Source organism: Corvus hawaiiensis, chromosome 6 (assembly GCF_020740725.1).
Source record: "Corvus hawaiiensis isolate bCorHaw1 chromosome 6, bCorHaw1.pri.cur, whole genome shotgun sequence".
NCBI classification, from domain to species: domain Eukaryota; kingdom Metazoa; phylum Chordata; class Aves; order Passeriformes; family Corvidae; genus Corvus; species Corvus hawaiiensis.
The window spans coordinates 48,697,586-48,720,661 of record NC_063218.1 but is presented as its reverse complement, the minus strand read 5'-3'; the positions used below and the strand labels follow the sequence as shown (position 1 = coordinate 48,720,661).

General features: G+C 41.2%; 2 protein-coding genes across 6 annotated transcripts in view; one reads left to right on the top strand and one right to left on the bottom strand.

Moving 5' to 3' along the window:
- The window catches only part of TRPM5 (transient receptor potential cation channel subfamily M member 5), a 36,380-nt gene extending 20,502 nt beyond the window's left edge, over window positions 1–15,878 (top strand). The window contains exons 14-24 of the mRNA XM_048307259.1: window positions 74–169; window positions 2,476–2,734; window positions 4,223–4,341; window positions 4,760–4,892; window positions 7,322–7,496; window positions 9,485–9,653; window positions 10,343–10,521; window positions 10,943–11,075; window positions 12,991–13,063; window positions 13,901–13,991; window positions 15,029–15,878. Coding sequence (XP_048163216.1) covers window positions 74–169; window positions 2,476–2,734; window positions 4,223–4,341; window positions 4,760–4,892; window positions 7,322–7,496; window positions 9,485–9,653; window positions 10,343–10,521; window positions 10,943–11,075; window positions 12,991–13,063; window positions 13,901–13,991; window positions 15,029–15,129 — 1,528 coding nt within the window. The 3' untranslated portion in view covers window positions 15,130–15,878. The remainder of the gene's footprint in view (window positions 1–73; window positions 170–2,475; window positions 2,735–4,222; window positions 4,342–4,759; window positions 4,893–7,321; window positions 7,497–9,484; window positions 9,654–10,342; window positions 10,522–10,942; window positions 11,076–12,990; window positions 13,064–13,900; window positions 13,992–15,028) is intronic.
- Window positions 15,879–17,352: 1,474 nt separating this feature from the next.
- On the bottom strand, window positions 17,353–21,815 carry TSSC4 (tumor suppressing subtransferable candidate 4). Of its 5 annotated transcripts, none has more exons than XM_048307253.1 (4): window positions 21,689–21,815; window positions 21,213–21,339; window positions 20,292–20,364; window positions 17,353–19,242 (listed from the first exon to the last, which is right to left on the bottom strand). In XM_048307253.1, the coding sequence occupies exon 4, from the start codon at window positions 19,152–19,154 to the stop codon at window positions 18,114–18,116; it is 1,041 nt and encodes a 346-aa protein (XP_048163210.1). In that variant the 5' UTR covers window positions 19,155–19,242; window positions 20,292–20,364; window positions 21,213–21,339; window positions 21,689–21,815; the 3' UTR covers window positions 17,353–18,113. The 5 variants fall into 5 exon arrangements, with proteins under 5 accessions (XP_048163210.1, XP_048163213.1, XP_048163211.1 ...); XM_048307256.1 differs by having other exon boundaries at window positions 21,609–21,699; XM_048307254.1 differs by lacking the exon at window positions 20,292–20,364.
- Window positions 21,816–23,076: the final 1,261 nt, after the last annotated feature.

Below are 23,076 nucleotides of genomic sequence, written 5' to 3'. Positions count from 1 at the left end.
TGTATTAATGCCAATTTAGGAATGAAAAATGGCTAAGCATCATCTTTGAACTAATGCATTTATTTCCTTACAGTGAGGAAACACAATCAGAGAATGAGCCAGAGCCATTTAGAGAGCTGGACAGTTTGGATTCAGAGAGGACTCTGTTTTTATCCAAGGAAAAAGATGGGTAAGTTTAAAACCATCAGTTAATGTCACTTTTATGACAACAGTCAAAGAACAGGACACTTGTTGTGGATTAGTGACCAGTTAATGATCTAAGGAGCAGCTGAAGGGCAAGAAAGTCATTACTCCTCAGGAAGTGCTATGCCTTCTGATTACTGCTGTTGTTGCTCTCTTAAAGGAATATAGAAAATAAACAGGGACATAGCATTGCTTTAAGGAGACACCACTTAACTTTTTCTGAGCAGGTAATTTCTACAGACCAAGGAATTTACTTGGGAATCAAATAGGAGTTCCTGACATTCCCATCAGCTCACGATGACCGATGAACACTGGATTTTAGGAAGTTATCAGATTACTGAGCTGAGCAGAAAGAAGGTTCTCAGCAAAACCTTACATCACTGCATACTTTCCTACAATGGTGCACTTGCACCCATCAGTACCAGGGAGTTTTATGTTAAGTCAGCTTCTCATGCTCCTAATTTATATTTTAACAGATGAGCCCTGAGGAACCTTATGAGTTAGAGGGAGCACCACACAAATGGATAATGGAGCAGAAAGGTTTTGTCAGTTACTTGTGGTCAATCACAGATCTGTGATTCAGAACAGAATCCCCCCCTACACCTCTACCACACACTCATCACCAAAACCTGGGAGACCACAAGGACTTAAGTCGGGATAAGTAGACTTTTGATTGGCACAAAGTCCTCTTAGTGGCTAAATTGTGCTAAATAGCCACTTAGCTTTTCCACGATTTAAAGAGAACTTCAGAATATGTGACCAGTGGTAGAGAGGAAGCATCATCTGCAGTATGAAGTCCTGGACCAAGTCAGAGTTATTAGGTTCTATTTTTACCTCTGGCATTTAACTGCTGGTATATTGGAGAAAATCATTAGTTCTTCTCTCTCCCCCCCTAACCTATAAAATAGGTGTAAAAGCATCTGCCTCTTGGGAGCTATTTGTAAGCAATATCATAAAGCACTTCCTGAGTGCAGCATGGTTTGGTCATTACATTGTGTGTTCCAATTGCTGTTATCCTAGCAATTTATTTTAACAAAGAGGCTCTCTCCCTCCCAGATCTATTTCAGCATCTTACAGTAAAGCTGCAATTATCTGTTTATGATATTAGCCTGTTACCATGGGAATGTATCTCATGATGTCATAAATTGAGAGGTAGTACAGAATCAGGCATATAGAAAAGATTGGCCGTGAAGAGAAATTTTTCCTTGTAACAAATGTATTTAATAATTAGCAAGATCGTCAGAGGAAATTAAAAACTAGTAAAGAGTCATTGTTTATTTTCTGTGAGGTGAAATTGAAGACATACCCTAGTGTGCACATCCTTTGTCGGAGATCACACTTCTCAGAGTCAGAATCACAAAATTAAAGATCCAATAACATCCGTAGCTCACACAGGAAAGCATTTTATGTGGAAACAAATCCTCACACAAAGATCAAATTGCTATCAAACTTGCATTTTATGCACAGGATAATTTCCATTGCCAATAGATACCACTTCATGTTCCAAAACACAGCAAAACAGTTGTAGATGTACAGGTCAAATTTCCCTTCAGTTACCAAAATACTTGTGTCATTCCACGACACTCAAAGACTACGGCAGTACATAATTTATGAGATCAACTCTTTTTGCTAAAAGGCTTCTATATTGCCTTTTTTTTTTTTTTTTTTTTGCAACTTGCTCTAATTTAATCACAAAGGGCAGGATGCCAGTTCTGCAAAGGAGTAAGGTATTCTTCAGTAGGTCTATCAGATTCCAGCAAGGATAATCAAGAATCACAGGCTTAGTATGATCCAGCACTTAGAGAGTGGGTCAGAAGTTTAAAGTCACAGCAACAACAAGAACTTCCACAGATAAACACTGCAAGAAGATTTTAGAGCCAAAATAATTAAGAGCTGACTCACAAAAATTCATTGGCCATTTTCTTTTCTTTGCTATTATTTAGGTTTATAAAGAGCAATTACCCTTCCCCCTCCCCTTTCCTTGTGCATTTGCACTCCACGCGGGAACCCAATGAAATTACAAATAAAATTAATACAACTTAACTGAAATAACAAAAATGCGCACATAATTTTGATGTGACTTTGTTTTTCAAAACCTTTTTTTTTTTGGTTTTAAATATTTCTGCTATGGTAATGTGATTGCTCTGACTTCTACAGCCTTCCCCCTTGGCCAGCCCCAGCATCTGCCTGTTACTATCTTACAAGAAGCTTTATATAGAATAATATTGAGCCTATTCCCATGAACTAATTTTAGGAGATTGTCACCAAGTATGTATTCTTTTTGGTTTGCAGAGGAAATGACACATTGGAAAAACAGAACCCTTCTGCAAACACAGCATGGGCGACATTCATGTTTACCCGGTGGAGAAAATTCTGGAGTGCCCCTGTAACTGTATTTATGGGGAATGTTATAATGTACTTTGCTTTTCTCTTTCTATTTACTTATGTCCTTTTACTGGACTTTAAACCACCTCCACCTCAGGGTCCATCTGTTAAAGAAATTGTACTCTACTTCTGGGTGTTTACCCTTGTCTTGGAAGAGATCCGACAGGTGAGTAACCTGCATCACCTTAAAAACAACACAGTAAAACCTGCAGCAATATTTTCAATAGATTTACAATCTGTATAACTGGACAAGCTTGGAGATTTCAAGTGTCAGGTGCACAGGTGAACAACACAGAACTTACCTTATCCAAAACATCTCACGTCTCTCTCCCAGAGCAAGCTCTTCCTCCACCATATAAACCTACAACTCTACTTCTGTTTTCCCATCCTACTCCAGCCTTAGCCAAGTAAGTGGGCTGCTAGCATTCAGATATTCTTTGCTTTGTAAAGTCCCACTCTGGTTTCACTCCCCAGAACTAGATCCTCCCACCACAAATAATGTAAGTTGGAAGTTTTATTCTACACCTGGAAACATAGCAGACAGCTCTACATCCTTTTAGGAGATTCTTCCCTGCTGGGGACCGTTTAAAAAAACCACAAGTAAATGAATTCAGGTTATTTGTGCCTTTTCCTAAAATACTTTTCAACTCAAAATATTAGCAGATCTCTTTTGGGTTTTCTTTTCTTAAAAAAAACCCAACCAAACAAAACCACCAACCCCCAAAACCCCTTCTCCATTAGTCTCCCATTACTGGTTTTGGAATGCCCTCAGTTTAAAAACTGAAATAATAACAGTGGTGCAAGTGTGCTGCCAACTGTGGATGCATAAAGCTCTTCTCTTTAGGCACAAAAAAAAGCAGTTACAATCATTTGCTCTGGAAGAACTTGTAGGCATTCATTACTTAAGCAACAGAGACAAGGAAGTTTGTCACAATGTATTTGAAATTATGCAGCAAGGCCATAACCAGAGGATGACATGGAAAACATCTGGATCAAAGAACATTTCATTATAACCTGTAAAACATGAAGACTGCCAGGCTAAAACCCAATTAAGAAAGCCAACTCCCTGCCTACATAATCAAATGTGCCTTTACTGACAATTCCAGTGCACAAATGCCAAATCTGCTCATGCTGTTTAGATAGCAATGCCTAGAAACTGAACTCTGACTGGAAGCTGCATTAACAGCTCCAATGCTGACAAAAATCACAGAATGCTTGTGCTGGAAGGGACTTTAAAAGTCATCTAGTTCCAAGCCCCTGCCATGCCCAGCTTTCCCCAGGCCAGGTTGCTCAAAGCCCCATCCAATCTGGCCTTGAACTCTTCCAGGGATGTGGCATCCACAACTTCACTGGGCAACCTGTTCCAGTGCCTCACAACCCTCACAGTGAGGAATTTCTTCTGTAAAAATTTTAAATCAGGCCTCAAAAATTCCACAAAAATAAAGATTTTTTTTCTCTTTTATCTAACTTTTGTGTTTTAAAATGGTAAACTGAGCTTATGTTTCCAAGCTTTCTTTTTTTCCTTCTTATACTAGGAATTTGTTTTTTCTCTTTGCAACGAGACAGAAAAAGGAAACAGGTATTATGTTAAAACTCAGAAGGTAATAGTGAAAGTGGAGACAAATCAATACCAATGATTATTTCTCTTTTTCAGAGTTTCTATACAGAGGAAGACACAAATTTAATGAAAAAATTTAAACTGTATGTGGAGGATAACTGGAATAAATGTGATATGGTGACCATCTTTCTCTTCATAATTGGGGTAACCTGCAGGTATATATTTACTCCATGTGAAGTGGTCAGCATCAGTAGAAAGGGCTATGTACATCAACTGACAGCTGAGTTTCACGTGCTTGAGAAGACAGGCTCTAACATTCATTTTTACAAGCTTTGAGACATGTTTCTGCAGTAGGAGCCTCTAAAATTCTGTGGAAATCATGAAAGTTGCTCCAGAGACCAAAAAAAGACATATTGGTACATTCAAACACATGTACTGAAAAACTCTGCTTTTTTTGTTTTTGGAAATCCTTTTTACTCAAGGTATCTTTTTTTTTTTTTAATTTGTTAATAAATCTCCTTGAAGCCAAGAGAGAGAAAACAGTGTTCCTCCATCTTTTGGCTATTTCTCATCACTGTACAGACATTAGCAGTACTTGTTGAGAGCTGATATTTCATTCCATGTGTTCTGCAGGATGCTGAACTCAACTTTTCAAGCTGGCCGTACAATACTCGCCATTGATTTTATGGTGTTTACACTTAGACTTATCCATATTTTCGCAATTCACAAACAACTTGGACCAAAGATCATAATCGTGGAAAGGATGGTAAGTGTGCAGTCTGTCTCAGATAAATACTTGTGCGTTCTAACAAATGGAGAGTAGGAAATCTTGTCTTTAGAAAGGAAATAACTTTATAATCTGTCTTTATTTTTACATTTTTAAGGCTTGTCATTTTGCATATTCCTGCATTTTATTATAAGATGCAATGTTTGAAATAGATCCTTCCAAAGAGCTCTGTAGTGCATTAAGTTGGTCCCAATTTAATAATCCTTGTACCTCACCTAATAATTTATCCTCAGATCTGGCACATGAAGAGCAGTCTTTGCCTTTACTGCTATTCCTCCTACTTCCTAAGCTGTGTGCATCCAGGGCAAAGACCTCAGGCAGACAACAGGCCACATACAGAAGAGCTGGGCTTCCAATGAATGACTTGGGGAAACAAATTATGGTTTTTGCAGCAAGTGCAGGAAAAAAAAAAAATCAGTGAAAAGAGATAGTTACAAGTTTCCTACACGAACTACTCTTGTACATTTTAGCTCCAGTTACAATGAAAACATATCAATACTTTGTGAGCAGATGTTGGAAGATGTTGATAAAATATTTTTATTTATTACTGCTCTCCTGCAGGAAATGAGACATTGGGATTACAGTTACTGTGCTTGGGTATGTGTTGGTATGTCGAAATAGCTTTTTATTTAGGCAAGTTAATCCTCTAGGTCTATTAGCCCATGCTAACTGATTAATAGAGTTCATCAAATCGTTATTACTATTACAGAATCTACAAATATTTGATTTGTGACTCACAGCAGAACTCAGTAAAAGCTCTACAGTCTAAACAAGCGTATCCATTGAATAAACATAACTACCAAGCTATTTGGATTTGTCTACAAATGCAATAACTGGAACTCTAACATGACATTTGGTTGGACTAGCAAAAGGGTAAATGGCAAATAAATATTTGTTCTTGTTTGTTATCTAGCTTATGGCATTAGCAAACTTCTATTGTAAGAGCACAAGTCAGATGTACAGCTCCTAACCCTTCCTTTGCTGCATGCCAAGCCAAACCAGGGCCTTGGACGAGTACTACCTGTGTCCACTCTGCTGGCACCTGATGTCCTGCAAGATAACACAAGGACTGGGAAGATGCAAAGAAGAATATAAACAGCAGCCTAGACAAAAGCCTAACACAGGACTTTTCATCTTCCCCCCACCCAAGCCAACACGATGCCTCAGCTTTGGTAGTTCAGTGCTGAACCTCGCATCAAATGAAGGAACAGGGAAGGTCACTTCAGTAAATGGAACCTGCTTGAAAGGTTCGAGGCAGTTCAAGCAGGACCATCTCCCTTACTTAACAGAGAAGCAATCCCAGATGGCCTCTTACTGTCTTTCTCCTTTATAGCCTTGCTACAGAGTTGCTGAAACTGGTCTGGTAACCACTAAAATGCCAGAACAATGCTCATTCCCAGAACAGTGCTCATTCCCAAAGAGACTGCAGCCTGGAAAAAAATACTTCCAGACTTGTCACCGCTCTCCCATCACCGTGATACCCTTACAGCCCTGCAGCATTCCTAAATTTTAGATCATTCAGAAAACAAAACAGATTGATGAAAGTCAGACATCAGCTCTGTCTTGCCTGGCTTAGAGATGATGTTTCTTATCAGAACTCCAAGTAACATCCTGCAGGTCTGAAATGCTTATGCTTTTGGGTAACTGTACAATCCAATAATCTAATTGAAATGAATCTACAGTCCCTAATGAACTCTGTCAGATTAGATGGGGAGAGGATGAAGTGTTCCTCTTCCACCAGGGAAAAATTATTGCACTTGAAATGCATATTAGATTTTTTTTTTTTTTTTTTAAGTAAGTGTTTTAGGATTCAATTACTTCTGCTTCTGTAGAGAAGCACAATGTTTAAAAGCAGGAAGCCCCGAAGAGAATCCTTCAGATGCATCACTTAGCTTGAAAACTGAAGACAGAAGCAACCTGATCCTTGCAGTCTTCACTGCCTGCTGTATTAGTGGCTCAGTATTCATCAATGAGCACTGACTGCTACCAGGATTCTCTGCTGCAGCAGAACTCTTGTAATTCACAGTAAAGCAGGCCATGGTACTGAGATATCTCACAGAAAATATGCACTTAAAAGGAGCAATGAGAGTCGCTTAAAAGATAAAATGTGTATCATTTTTAAATGTTTGATGATTGGAAAGCAAGATTTTAATTTAAATTGTGCCTTTATCTAAATGAACTACCAAAGAAGAGTGCTTACTAGAGGGCCAAGGACAATATGGTAACAGCAAGGTCAGGCAAGGAATTCTGTGCATGGAGCTATATCCTATTCCACCTCCTTTAACCTAAACAAGCTTGTAAAGAGACAGAATTATTTGAGCCATATTCATACAGAAAGACTACTGTTCCTTGACTATGCAATCACAGTCACTACCCCTCCTTTTCTCCCCTCCCCCTCTCTTTTGTAGATGAAGGATGTTTTTTTCTTTCTATTTTTCTTGAGCGTGTGGCTCATTGCCTACGGTGTGACAACCCAAGCTCTGCTTCATCCCGATGACAGCCGAGTGGAATGGATATTCAGAAGGGTTCTTTATCGTCCCTACCTTCAGATATTTGGCCAGATTCCACTGGATGAAATAGACAGTGAGGAAATTTCTTTCTCCCTAACTTGGCCATTTTTGAATGCACACGTCTGATTAGAGTGTGGAATTCCTTCCAAGTATTTCCCTTTTTTTGTTTTTTTTAATCTTTGTCCTACGGGCCAAAGCTTACACGTTACTATCACACAAATAGTGTATTTGCAAAGAGATAATGGGCATTGTGGAGTTACATTAGAGCATAAGGGCTGGCCCTATTTAGATAAGCTCTCAGAAACACTCACACAAGGATTTGGTTTTAAAGGCTGGCATACCTGCTTTCACTTCGACTCATTTCCATTCAGTTTAACCTAGACCTCGTGTAAACTCAAATAATAAATCACAGCTCCTCCATACATTTTGGCAGTAGTTTAATGTGACAGTGTTAAAGCAGTACCACTCTGCCCATAAGCAAACACATTTTTTAGAATAAATACTACTCTAGAGCATTTATTTACTCTGGAGATAAGCAATTACTAGCTTTATTTGATTTGGGCAGCTTTATGTGCAGCATTGCAAACAAATCAACATAAAAATAATCACAGGACACTAAAATAATTAGACGTAAAAGTTCAAAGGCAATGTTTCTGATAGGTAAGCAGGTAAAATACAGAATAGGTCTCCTCCCAAAGAAGTCTGAAGTAACACCACAGCATTTAGCCAGAGAAAACAGTGCTAAATGTCACTGGCAATAATGAAGTGGGATTCAAACTCAGAGTAATATAAAATGGAACCAAAAAACGTGCCATAGACACAAACAAACCAGTAAGCATTCTCTCATGTTCACTCTGCTTAATAATAAAAAAACCCCCACATCTTAGAAAAACCAAAAAAGCCTGAATGACACATGAGAGAGGAGAGTGATTCATGTCCATTTTAAATGCCTGTGGTGTAAGCCTGCACAGCACAATCAATCACCCTTATTTCCATTAAAGTAATTGGAAAGAAACAAATATTTCTGGAATAGGATTCAACTCATTTGCCAAAAAGTCAGATGTAGCACTCCCTAGAAAGGTGTGTTTCTCTCCTTTGAAACTCCAGTGGGTGTCTCCACCTGGGTAAATAACCGGTTAAAAGAAACAGAGAAAAAAAAAGAACCAATTACATGGGCAACTTCCAGAAGGGATTAATTTGTCCTAGTGCCCTCTGGGGCTTATTTCTGTTTAACATCTTTATGAAATACATGGAAAGGGAGAGGGGTAATGAAGAGGACAAAATTTGCTGACAAAACTATATCACTGGGCCACAAAGACAAAAACTGACACCTAAGAGAGGCAGAGGAGCCTCATGAGTGCTGGATCATCAAATGAAATTCGGCATAGATAAGTACAAGGTAGTGCCCTTGATGAAAGCAATCCCAGCTTGGTGAGCTTTGATACAACCATGTGCTCTAATGAATGTAACCATGGGGTTATCTGTGGCACTGGGGAAAAGGATTATTAGGGGAAAAATGGAGGAAAAAAAAGTAAATATCATTATGCTACTCTAAACTTGTGGGTTTAATTCATAGCTGGAGACAGAATACAGAACTAGACCTGTCTGATGCAGTAGAACCAGCTGTTCTTCCTAACCTCCATTGCAAGCTCAGACACACAAAGCACTTTAAATTTAGAACAAGGAACCCCATTCCCAATTTTTACTGAGTTTTCTCCCTAACCCACACACCAGGCATGAGGACACAAGAATGTGGGGGAACTCAGAGGTGGTTTGATTTTGAGAACTCAAAACTAGTCATAAAAGGATACAGCCCTTTCAATACAATCCCTTTTTGGTGAACATTACCACAAAGCCAGCTGTGACAGCCATCCTGACTCTGAATGAGCAGCCAAGTTGTGGAGGTCTGCAGTGTCCTAGGGCTGCAAATATCTTGCACAACAGTGCAACGTGTTTTCAGGTACACAATCGTGCACAGGATTATACTTTCACAAAATCAAATAAAGAAACATGGCATTAGGATTTCTCATAACTATTCTTTTCCTTCATCTTCCTTCGCAGCATCACGAACGTATCCCAGGAACTGCACCTTTAACCCACTGCAGATCCTGCAGCAGAACACCCCATCCTGCCCTAACAGCTATGCCAACTGGCTCGTCATACTCCTGCTGGTCATCTTCCTACTCGTCACAAATGTCCTCCTTATGAACCTCCTGATTGCTATGTTCAGGCAAGAGTGATTTCACTAAGTATCACGACAGAGGCTGCAAAGGTTTAAGTGGATGCCCACATTTACTACCTCACTGCTGGCTATTCCTTTTGGAATACACTTATAATTTTCCTAATGAATATTACTTGGGGACTGATAGGCAGAACTCTGTGATTATATAGCTCTTAAGTTCTCATCATCTTTACTCTAGCCACATTGGAGACAAGGAGAAAAGGAGCCTCTTTTACTGCTAAAAATTCAATTAAACATGCACAGAAGGGTCTGAGGCCCTGGCTGCGCTGCATCACAAATCTGCAGGTGCACAGCAGCCATAAACTTGGCAGACTTTACAGTGGATGATTTGCACATCAGGGAAATGCTTGTTGTCAACACAGCTAATAATGATTCATTTGGTAGAAGAACTGATGTGGCATGTTTGCTGATCTTTCCTGAGCAAAGTAGAATTACCTCTCTTTAAAAAAAACCCAAGAAACCAAACAAAACAAATGTATCTTTTAATATTTGAAGACTGCAACTGCAATTATTGTAATATCTAAGAATTTGCACAAATTTTAGATTAAATTAACACTACTTGGTGACCTCGCTGTTCCTTTTTTAAAGTAAAAACAGGACTAAATTTTGTTATATTCATCTTTAGCTTGTTGTGGTGAAAGGAGTTACATACTTTTATTCCTCCCCCCAAATTACAGTTACACTTTTCAAGTTGTCCAGGGCAATACAGACATCTTCTGGAAAGTGCAGCGCTACAACCTGATTGTGGAATACCATGGCCGGCCTGCCTTAGCACCTCCATTTATCATTATCAACCACATAACTCTGGTTCTCAGAAGACTCTTCAACAAAATGGAGCACAAGAAAAAACACCTGGGTGAGTTGTTAACAAATGTGATCAGCAACTGGAGAGCCTGACTCTCTCCTAGGAGATGGTGCATACATGAAACAGAAGAACAAGTCAGATTTCCTTAAGCCAAGAGTCACAATTAATTTTTAACAAAGAGTTCCAGGAGAGTACAAGTGAAAAATTAAGGTTTATAATGTAAAATATAAACAGTTTCCCACAGCATCTTGATGCATCATAGTTACTACAACAAAGGTGGCAATATAAAACAGGTTAAAGGAATTTGATTCCTGAAGATTTAACAGTTGATAGGCTTAACAAATAGTTATTTCATTTGCTCCGGAATTTTAGCAATTATTAACCCTAAAAACAATCTTCCTTTAGCACATCAACCTTTCACTACTAGTATCAGAGCAAAGGGAGTAAAATACAATTCTTATTTTTTCCACAGAAAGAGATCTTCCAGTGGGCCTCGATCAAAAAATCATAACATGGGAGCTGGTGCAAAAAGAACATTATCTTGTAAACCTTGAGCAAGAAAAGAAAGCAAGCAATGAAGAAAGGCTGAAGGCTACATCTAATAAGTATGTTATTCTGACCCACAATAAGAGTAACTTGCAAGCCCTCAGCTTTCCATGAGTTCAACACTGAAGTGCTTGTAAAGCTTATATAAAGGGTCCAACTGGAATGCAGTTAGGAAATACATAGTCCATGAAAAAATGTGAGAGGCCAGCATCACTACAATGTTAGAGGAGTTTTTGTCACTCTTGAAGTATGTACAATTATAGACCTGCAAGTTCCAGCCAAATCTGTGGCCAAGCTCAATGAAAATCTTATTAATGGAGAAAACAGTGGAAAAACAGTTCATTCGCTATACTGCAGCACACGTAATTTCATCCCCTGTAGGAATACAACACAGACTTCTGAATGGAAGGCTAAGATACCTTGAATTATAGATGCAGAAGAACAAATATTTATGACTTTATGGCATGGGACTGAGTCTCCATTTGTGTACTTCTCTGTATTTCCCCTAGGAATACCACTTCAATTTGTTTAGTCTGCTAAAGAGTAAGTCCTAAATTCAGAGGTTTAAACCTTTAAGTGAGACTCAAAGTAGTATATGCAGGGAGAACAGAAACATCTAAGACAGCAAAGCAGTGTTTAAAGAAGCTTTTAACACCTGTTCCAGCTGTTTTCTCTTACAATAAAACAGACTTCAAATAGAGGTGCAATGGGTGTGAAAGTTACCATAATAAGTAAGTTCCATGGAAATGTTCCTGTGCTGTCTGCTTTCTTTCAAAACAAACCTCCATCTCTCCAACTCACAGAATAGCTGGAGACCAGAACAGCATACTTATGTTCTTGGAAAATACTCTTCTCCCTCTAATTCACATACACCCTTAATTCATCATAATTTAGAATGATTATATAGGTTTAAACTTTATTCTCATAAGCAGATCACTGACAAACCCTTGGAGTGAGTGCTTAATTGTTGAGACCATGCAATAGATACATGTGCAATTGCTTCCAAACAAAGGGCACTATATCCTTTATATAATATGGAATAAAGGTGATATATCATAGGTGAAGTTACTGGAGGGGAAAAGTGAGAATCCATCTGGCTTCACAGTATTTCAGGTATAGCAGAGCCAGAAGACAACTGGAAGAGATTCAAATGAACACCACTAACCCCATGGTTTTTATCTTTGCTCTTAGGTGGTAGTAGTATGTTTTTGAAATCTTACGAAACCCCCAGAAAAGTGATTCTTTGAATTTTGTTTGCATTGAACCAATCTCAAAATGCATTAGACCCACCCAGCAGCAGGGTTTTCACATATGTGAGATTGGAACGTAGCCTGTTAGAGGGAAACTCTGAAATAGCAGCTAGGAGAAACCAGAGAAGGATTTGCCAAGCCTGTGAGGAATCAGATGCTAAGAATAAGGAACTGATGGGGGAACAGTTGACAAATGCAGAAAGCATGGGGGTAACTCAGTAATTTGAAGGCACTATATGGAAGGTCCTTAAGCAATCCCTTTGGGCTGCATGAAAAAGGGATTTGACTGTCAAGCCAGTTTCCAGAAATGAAAGCTTGCATAAATTTTAAGTGGCTTATCTCTTTTGTGGCCTCAGTTCTCACACCACGATCAGTTTCCTTTGGATACAGGTGGGAGAGACAAGTGGGTGAAATGACAAAGCTGCTCCTTTCTGCTGCCCTTGATTTCCACAGCAGCTGGGGCTAAATGGCCCTCACCAGAAGCTGAATGGCTGCCCTGATCTGTCATTTGTGAGTCCCTGGGCAACAGGTGCATGAGAGTGTTCCAGAGATGCTGTTTTGCCTCAAAAATTTTCATGGGAACACCTCAAAAAGACAAAACTTTCAGGGGGCTGTGGGATGTCTGAGCAGCACAGAAGTGCAGTGAAGTTACACGTGCTTTGTGTTTTATGATTTCTTCTGAGGCCTCTCCTTTTTGCTCAAGGTGTTTGCTTTGTTTCCACAGGGTGGATAACTTGTCTAAGTATTTTAGTGGGTTGAAAGAACAAGAAAAACGGTTTAAAGTTCTGGAAGCCCAGGTAAGTAGTATTTTCTAGGCATTTATATCAGCTTTAGGATTCACCATCTTTCCCTCATTTAATGGTGGTTTGGCAGACCCTACTTAGGGATACAGGGAAGGAGAAAGGGATCTGTATTATGGTTTCACTTTCCTTATTGCTTTCTGTCTGGTGATGTACATATGGAAAGGAACATTTCTGAACTCTTGTAGAAAGGAGAAAAGCAAATACAACATTCCTTGCTCAATTTGGTTGTTTACTTGAGAAGTATTTATTTCCTTTGTTAAGGATACCTCTGGAATGAAATGCTTCATCTTCCTCCCTCCACTCTTGTCCTTCTCTTAATCTTTTCTTTTTTAAACTGTCAGCTTGGAAAATACTCACATTCTGTCTGATCTGACCTAATCTTCCTGTACATCAGTTTTTCTAATTTTCTTAAGATACCAGGTACCAACATCTCAAAGGGAAGTGTCCAGCAAACAGTTATGAAATCCAAATAATAGCAGGAAACTCTGTCTTGAGATTTTGATGACAAACCCTTGAAACATAAACAAACAACATTTCTTACACAGTCTGAAAATGCATTACCACCTGCTTTGTAGCACAACTCTTATTGTTTTCTTTATCTCTATGACTCTCCAGTATAATTTTGGCCTCGCTGAAAGTTCTTTATCTTAATACTCCCGCTACAGTTTCCTGCTCCCTTCTTATCCTTTTTATGGCTTCCTGATAAAAAAGTCAGGCTATAGAGGTCCAACAGAAACACACAAGGAATGATTTAGTAAGTTTGTGCCAGCTTGAGGTAATGCAATATACTCGCAAAAAAGGGCAGGTATTTAATCACTACCTATTTTGTAGATTTGCTACTGTACAGCTGTTATCTCCTCCATGGCAGAGGTTTTAACCAAAACCAACCTCTTGTGCAGTCAACCAGCTCCAAACCATATATGTAAGTACTGAAAACAATCACAGAAAAGCTAATTAATACAGCTGAACAATGTAGTTAAAAAAATGCAAGGCAGAGAAAAAAAAAAAAGATTGGAAAATAACCCAATAAGGAGATACCTAGAGGTAATGGGAATATAAAGAACAGAATATTCTTACTTCAGAATGAAAAAATTACCTTTTGCAAAGTACATTTAAAAGCTTTGGGGCAAGGACTGTCACTTAGGGTGAGTTAGAACAATCTTACCCAGTTCAAGCACATAAACAAGTATCTATTTGCAACAGAGATGGCCTTAGGGGTTTCTTGAGTCCATGAGATAATCCTACTGAAGTACTACAAAAATATTTAAAATGCATAACAATAATCCTTAAAAATAAAAATTGAGCAATTCTCCTACCTTGTTTTAATTAACAGAATTAATTTGCCTTCAGAGCTGCAGCTATTTCTGTCAGTTAAGAATGTTGTCTTGTGTCCCAGGGCTCCACCATTTGGAGTTTAGAGACAGGAACAAGCTATTTCTCAGCCACTGCAGGATAGCCAACACAATAAAGATTTTGGATATCCTTCTTAATGACCTATTCCAATATCTACCTATTGCTATCTATTACACAAAATTGCCTCCAAAACCCATAAACTGAGCATATACATACTACATGGAAAAAAGAAGCAGCTGGAATACTCAACAAAGTTGTGACAAGACAAAACCTCAAATCACTCAGATTTGAGCTAACGTCAAGCTCTATTTAATTCTGTTGGAAGTTTATAAAACACTTATGTGAGCTGCTTCATTATCAGTATTCCCATAAAAAAAACTCCATCCCATAGCTGGCTTCCCAGATATTTTAATACTAACTGCATAAAAATCAGAAATTTAAAAAGCTGAAAAATAAGCCTGTGTTTATCACTTACTGAGCAAATGCAAAGTAATACAATCTACACTGTCTTTTTTTCAACATTTTAAAGTTTCTTAAGCAATTACTACTATGTGCCCCTTGTCCTAAGGCTTTTAAATGAGCACATGACTTTTCCAATCCTATTAGGTGTGAAGAGTGCCAACACAGAAGCGCCTTTGCCACAAAGAAGCGAAAGAGAAGAGCGTGCAGATCAGTCTGAGACTGACATTGAATACATTGATAATTAAATTCTATTCTATTTCTTCACATTACACCTTTAGTCCTACTGAACTACTAGAGAAGTAAAATCCTAATCCCATGAAGGCCTCAGGGCAAGCTCTGTATGCTAAGCACTATCAGTCCTTGACATTACTGGGGACTTCTTGGTCTTTCTTTCCTGTAGCTCCTCAGTCCTTTCTCCAAAACCATTCCATAAACAGCACTAAAAGCTTTCTCCTCCAGGGTGACTCTATCACCTTATTTTCTAAATACCATTTGTTCTCCAGATACCACACCCTCAAGCCACCATCATCACTGCCAAATTCCACATTTCTCTGATCAAGGGAGCCTCCCTTTGGAAGGGCCATCGTTTACGCACTGAAAAACAAGCTCCTTCCTTGGCCAAGAAATCAAGCTTGTACTCCTGAGCTGCTTAGAAAAGGAAATCAAGAAATAGTTTCCACAGGAAAGGGCCTGAACACTGAACCATTACAATCCATACAGTTCCTACAACTCTCAAACAATTGCACTCACCAGCTTCTCTTCCCACACTGGCTCCTAGGAGGCATTCCTTTGCTGGTATTCCTTCTTGAGAGCTCCTTACTCAACCTCACAGACTCGAATCACCTGGGTTTTGTTGTTCCCGTGCCTCATCACAGCTGCTGCCAGTTTCCTGCTGGAAAGGAGCCTTTGCCTCCATGTATCACACCACATGGAATGCCTCCTCTACACCTAAGCATCTGATTTCATTTTACTTTTCTTTCTCAAAGGTCAGGGGGGGAAAAAAAAAAAATCACTTAAGAGACTTTAAAACAAGAATGTGTACTAAGAAATATCCTGCAGACTAGGAATTTGGGCTGTTTGTGGCTTTTTCCATTACTTGAACTGGCTTGTACATTTTTAGCATACAAAAGCTCGCTGGCTTTATTAGAATTTTGCAAGATACTCCACTAAAATATCAATAGCATCCTCTAAGGAGAAATGTCTTTGGAATAATATAAACAGCATCAGAAGGGGGAAGTATTGGGCTGTGTCTGACACTGATAAGCTTCAGCTGCATTTCCTTACACATATAATATTGTCTCTATGCAATGTAATTGTAGATTGCACAAAAGCTTTCTGTTACCAGAGGTGGAAAAAAAAATAAATCTCAGCTCTGAACAAAATGAGCCTTTTATTAACAGATATTAATCTTGTTAAGATGGCTTCATGAAAGAGGCATTTGTCCAGTTATTCAGCTCTGCCCCAGGCCTGTGAGTCCATTAGCAGCAATTGAATTTTGGTAGTCCTACCTGTTCCTCACCCTGGGCAAGCAGAACTCATAAACCCAGTAAGTTTGTACTGAGCTGCATTTCTTTGTTAGGATGTAATAGACATCTCACAACCAGTGCTCCCTGCGCTTGGCAGCAGCTTCCACTTTGAAATGGCTACTATTTTCATCGTGATCAGCACTCTCATTATCCACTGGAACCCAGAATCTATCCATTTGGACTTGCTACCTCCCACTCACATGCACTGGAGCAACCAATGTATTTACCAATGCCCCATTAACTAATGTGATCCAAGTGCACGCTCAGGAGAAAAGACATTCTGCTCTGAAAATTAAAAGGTGAGCTTCAAAATAAGGAGCATAACTGCTCCTTTTACAGTGCTTTCTGCATCTTCTGCCAAATGATGCATTTGTTCAAACACAAAGCCCAAGTGAGTTGGGCCTTCCAGTTAATTATTGTTAAGATGGACTCCCCTCCAGAAGTCACCCCCTCAAACACCCTTCAGAGTTTGAGCAAGCACAGTCTACCAAGAAATATCACAAATTCTTAAGAATTAATCTTCCACTATGCAGTTATAAATACTACCCTTGGGATTGGTTCATTTAGAATACTGGCAAAAAAAAAGTCAGCTCACACTGACCTGAACCAGAGTTTCAAATCGTATAACCTTTCAAAGAATTTAATCTTTCAACCTTATTTATTAAATTTACTAACACTGTGGAAAAAACCTACTATAGTTGACATTCCTTATAATGTGATTCATTGTATGAGATGACTCATCCTAGGAGGGGATAATACATTGTAAAATGATTGAAAATGTTAAAAATGTGAGGTTTAGAACCTGTAAGACTTGAGGGAGAAGTTAACAAGATGGCAAACTTAGAGTAACACTCTAAAAGGTTTTCAAGACAGTTTTCAAATCAAATAAAGTATTTGGTAAAACTCTACAACTGCATTACTCAACATGGTTCAGAGATTAAATCAAGTTACAACTGAAAGTTTATTGTATCACATAAAACAAAAAAGTATCCAGTTCTGGTATCAGTATCTCATTCCTACAAATTCCCCCAATCCACACACAATCAATACAGAAGCAGCACCTCCAGGAAAGGACATACAAAGGTGCAGGTCAAGGATCATCACATCATATAACTGGGCACTGTTGTGCTTTCACCCTCAATGGCAATGAGAGAAGGATGTTTTTACACAAAAAAGTTAAAGGGTTTCCTTCCTGGGACAGGGCCAGGAGAAATCACATCTAGTGGAAGACTAGGTTTTACTTTCATTGTTTAAAAATCTCCACATAATGAGCTCATCACCTTTTCTCCAGGATTCTGCAGAATTTGGGAACAACTCCAAAATGTGGAGTTACTAGGAAGCCCTGCAGCCTTTTACCTAACACTTCTGTTTCTTTGGATACTTCAGCCCTAGAGCAAGACCCAGGGAGCTGTTCAAGCAAACAAAGCACACCTTATGCTCTCCTGCCAGGATGCAACTATCCTGTGCCCATGGACTTCTCATAAACAGAAAGTCTGGAGTTTATTTTAGATAGCTTAATTTCTAATAGTATAAAATGTTCTTGGTGGCTCTGACACAAACTGTTGGACAAAAAGCTATCACATGGTTTTCAGACCAGAAAAAAGAAAAAAAAAAGCTACCACATGGTTTTCAGACCAGAAAAAAGGAAAAAAAAGAGAAAAAAAATGAACAAGTCCTGGGATGTCTCCAATGTGCTTCATCCTTCAGGACTCTTCCTCCTCCCCTTCATCGTCTAGTTTAGGTCGGAAATTTTTCCTGCTCTTCTTCTTACTGCAGTGGAATCCAACTGTTCCCACTAATGGCTCTTCAACTGCACCCCTAAACCTTGCCTCAAGTTTATATTCTGTGTTCTGGTCCCCCTCCATCATGCACTCCTCCTCCTCTGCTGCCTTTCCACTGTCACTGTCTAAGTGCCCCAGCTCTACCTTATCTTCTTCCCTCAAGTCATCAGTCTTCTTAAGAGATTTTCCTTTCAGATCTGTCTTCATCTGCTTCTTATCATCCTCTCCTGTTGATGTTTTCTTTTCCAGTCCATCAACACCTCTTTTAGTTGGTTTGGTGAAGACAATCCTCCCAGCTCCGCAGCTGGAAGGGTCCTGGTTGAAGGATGGGGTGTAGTTACCTTGAGTAGCCGAGCTCTGTTGCTCCCCTCTTTTCTTCAAACCACCTAAAAATTCCAGGGCCACTGCCCTGTTAGTCTTGTCACTGGACTCTGAAACTCCCTCTAGGCTGTATTTGGTCCAGCGCTCTGGGTGTGCCACGTAGTCAGGCACCGCAGGAGAGGTTTTGGGAGCCTGCACTGGTCTGGCTTGCTTTCCCATGTTTTCTGGGACCACGGTACCTGAAACTGTGGTGGGAGGCAATGGACGCTTAAACCTCCCATCAACAACATTATCTTCAGGCATTGAGGGCACAGACAGCTTGGCCGCCTCTTCCAGGCAGTCAAAAATGCTCTGGCTACGGAGAGAGAACATAGAACTCATGCCCCTCAGATGGAATGGCTGGACAGGAGATCTGTGACCGCTGTTTGAAGAGTCAGGGGTCTCCCCTGATCTGAAATCCCCTTCATCCACACATGGCTCCTTGGGAGATATTGTATCAACTTCTGCTTCACCCGCCAGCCCCAAGTCATCAGAGTCAGAATCACTGAGCGACACCGTGTCTGAGGGCAGAGCTCCTTCGTAGTCTCTGGCACCATCATCCACTATCCCCAGAAAAGGTTCACCCGTCTCCTGGTCTCCCATTTTTGAGCTGTCACTCCACTGAGGTCTTTGATGTAGGCCCAGGAACAATTCTAAATACAGTTTTCCAAATGCCCAGCGAGTTTAGTGCCTAGAATACAAAGGAGCATAAAAACTTAGCTGTGAAATGAGAACCAAGCATGAGACCATCACTCTGTGTCATGAAAAATAATTACAACCGCAGAATAACAGTTTGCTGTGCTTTAGGGATTCCCAAGCAATTTTGCTTCAAATGAAAACATTATTTAAGGAATGAATGCACGTTACAATTAAAAGATTTACAGGAGACTGAATACAAGAATATGAAGTAATTGAAAGTAGTGCTACCAAATTTCATTACAGATTACGGCAGGTCTAATTACTAAAAGATGAATACAAAGCTCTTGAGTAAATCTGAATCCCCCAAAGCTTATACATCTTCCAAGAGACAGCAAAGACCTCTGCATATTACACCCTGTGTTTATTCACACTGTAAAAATCCACAAAAAAGCACCCGCTTTCTCACTTTGACTGGGCCATTACAATCCTTATTGCATTGCACTGTACCTGCTGTCACAACAGCCATGACGTTCTGCCTGTTATCAAGGACACTATCACCGATCCAGGTCAGTGGCAGAAAACCCACAAAAATATCAGGGCCACCGTTTCAAGTCTGCTTTAATGTGGCATAAAGTACCAGCTCCACTCCTTCCTTTGGCTTTAAGCTCTCGTGTCATCACTAGAGTCCAGGAATCAGAAAATGAGCCAGCTCAAGAAATCAATCCCATTGGACTATGAAAACTGATCACATGTGCTGTGCTTGCACACGAAAACGAGGAGAGGTTGCAACCACAAGCCTGCAAGAGCTGGCCCTTCAGTCAGTAAATGACAGCGTGATTTGAAGCCTGACTTTCAGGAGCAGCTGGAATACCTGACAGTGCCACCTGCTTGGAGGGAACCTTGCTGAACTCAGGTGTTAAATGATCACGCTACCACTTGCTGGGCAACTGGAAAGAGAGCTGGCATACACACATTTTGGTTCAGCTCACATGAATTATAGAAACAGTTCTAACATATTATTAGAATAAGCTTGACTACCTAATTATAGCCTCTTCTGAAACGATGCAGTAAACAGACATGGAAAGTCTGTTAGTCACTCACTTTCTCTTGAGACTGAGTCAGCTTCCCCTCCTGAGGGTCAGTTAAAGCCACCAAAGATCTCAGCACTTCCACCCTAGAAAACAAACATTTCCATCACAATACTGGAAATGTAGTTTTAAAAATAATTCCGTCCCCCTGAATCATCCAAAGCTGCAGAACTGGGTTCTAAATCTGACACAAACTCATGGTGGTGTAAAAGTCCACAGATATTACTGAATTTTTGGCAGAAGAACAGCACACAACCTAATAAGGCAGGCACCACTATATTTACCCAGTCTCCACATTCACACTGCCAACTTTATCCTGCACAACGGAAGAGAGGTTTTAAAAAAATTCAAGCTGTAATTTGCACGTGCAGAAATCCAGTACTTAATAAACATTATTAAATGCAGCTAAGAAGATACCAAAATAATAGTTATGCATTGCAAACATTAAGTACTGCTAACTATTCAGACCATGGGTAGCACAGACTTCTGTTTTCAAAGAAAAGTCATGTTCAGAGCTAGGGACAGATTTTCATGAAGCATAAAACACAGAGAAACTTCTGAGGAACCCAACACACAGAGTGCTATGTTCCATGTCATGTTTGGCTGCCTTTGACAAAAAGGATCTGACGGCTGCTTTTGAAACCACTGCCCTCCGTGTAACCCCTAGCGGGTAATAATCTTCTTAAAATGACAGTCTTCTGCTTAGTTTTGGAACACATGAAAAGTGTCAACTACAACTCAGAAGAGGCCTTGAAGTGCACAGTTAAATAAAATAGCTGTCTTCAGGTGGCAATAAAAGTGTTCATCACGGGAATCTCGTATCTGAGGGCACTTATGACAGAAAGGAGAAATTTTGCTCCTGAGGAGATGTTTTAGCCTTAACAAGGCCAACAGCCAAACATGCTGGCCCTTACAGCACACCAGACTCACTCACAGGTTTGTCAGGGTGACATGATCACAGCACGACTCGGCAAGGATGACGTCTGCCCGGATGGGAAGGTCCCCAGTGGGCTCCTCCATTCTGGTGTTGCCCAAACAGGCTCTGTGCGTCTTCCCACAGCCTATGAGGAGGACGGAGACCTCAGTCACCCCAAACCACGGCCATAGGCCTGCTCTCATAGCACGGAGAGCACCGCACCAGAGCCCACACAGCCACTCGGGACAGGGATCCGCAGGCGCCCGCGCCAAGGAACAGGGAAGAGGAACGGGGATGAGAGCAGCGGCCCCTGGGCAGTCGGGGAGAGGAAGGTCACGGTGCAGCCCCAGCTGTGCCGCCCGTCCGCCTCGGGCCCAGGGCCCTTCCCGGCCCGGGATGCTGCTGGATACGAACCGCCCGCACCACACGCGCCCCTCGCTGGCCTCTGCACCCCGGCCACCGCCAGCCTCCCGAGGAAGGGGGAGTCCCCGTACCACGACACCGCACGGCCCACACAACTTCCACAGCAGCCGCCCGCCTTGCCCGCCTCTGCCTCCGCCTCTCCGCCCACAGCCCGCGGCGCGCCGGGACACCGAGTCCCTGCCAGGCTGCACGGAGCGGACAAAACGGCGGCGGGACCACAACTCCCGGCGACGGGAGCGGCGCGGAAGGGCCCGGCGCCCGCGCCCCCGCCCCTCCCCGCTCCGCCTCTCTCGGCGCTCCTGGGAGTTGTAGGCGGCCGCCTTCGCTCGGCGGGGGACATTTTGCGAGCCGGGCCGTGGGGCGAAGCGGGGCTGAGCGGCGGGACTACAGCTCCCAGGGCGCACCGCAGCGCCGACATTTCGCAGCTTGTGCGGGGCTGCCCTCGGGGCTCGGCGCTGGGCCCGGTGCGGGGCTCGCCCGTGGCCCCCGGAGAGCCGCGGTGGCACCCTGAGGGGCAGGCACCGCACCGCCGCCGCCCTCCGCAGTGGCAGTCTGGGAAAAAAACCCCGTGTCACAGCTTTTGTTCTCATCGGAAAAGCACGGCGTGGCCACCACGAACACATCCGAAGATTTTTGGCTTTTTGTTTTGTTTTGGTCCTTTTTTTTTCTCTCCTTACGTGTCTATTCTCAAACCGGAAAGCCCCAAGTCGCTTGAGGCATAAAACTACTATCCATCCATCCAAAAAAAAAAAAAAAAAAAGTTTCCATTTTCCGCCCCAGAAGAACATTTTTTGCGCGTGTGTCAAGAAGTGGAGCTCTGAAAATGTTTTATTTGCGCTGGCCAAAGAGGCTCGATTTTTGGTTTTTTCCCCTTATTTCAGCAAAAAGTTCAAATTTTCAGCGCAAATACATTTCCCAAGAGGCTTCAGTATTCTGCTTGTTTTCCCTATGTTTAGGAAAAATGGTTTGCTGTGCTGGGGGGTTGTGCCAGACAATGTTGTGGCTGCAGAGGCTTCACTGGCTCCCTTCAAGCTGGGCCTCACCGTGACTCACCCGTAATATAAACTGCAGCCACTTCATATGCATCCTCAGTTTTTAAATACGTACTTTTGCCTGCTGGAGTGTTGCTAATTACAGTAATTTATGACACGAGGTCTGTGTTCAGAATATACTTGGCAGCAGTGATGAGGTTATTGCAAATGTCTTCTGTCTAGCTGGAGCCATGCTGTTGTTTTAGAACAGCTCTAGAGGTGTTTCCCCATTTGGTGATCCTATTTTTTTTTATGTATGTGCATATGGTAGTGCGGTCAGAGGCATTCAAATGGGTATCCAGATGGAGGGAGGAAAGGAAAACATGAATCTTGTAGTAGGTGAAGCAGGAATAGAAAGGAGGCGAGCAGTAAATGGGCAGACAAAAGGAAGAGTAAACCTGGATAAAGGCTGCCAGTGCTGTGTAATA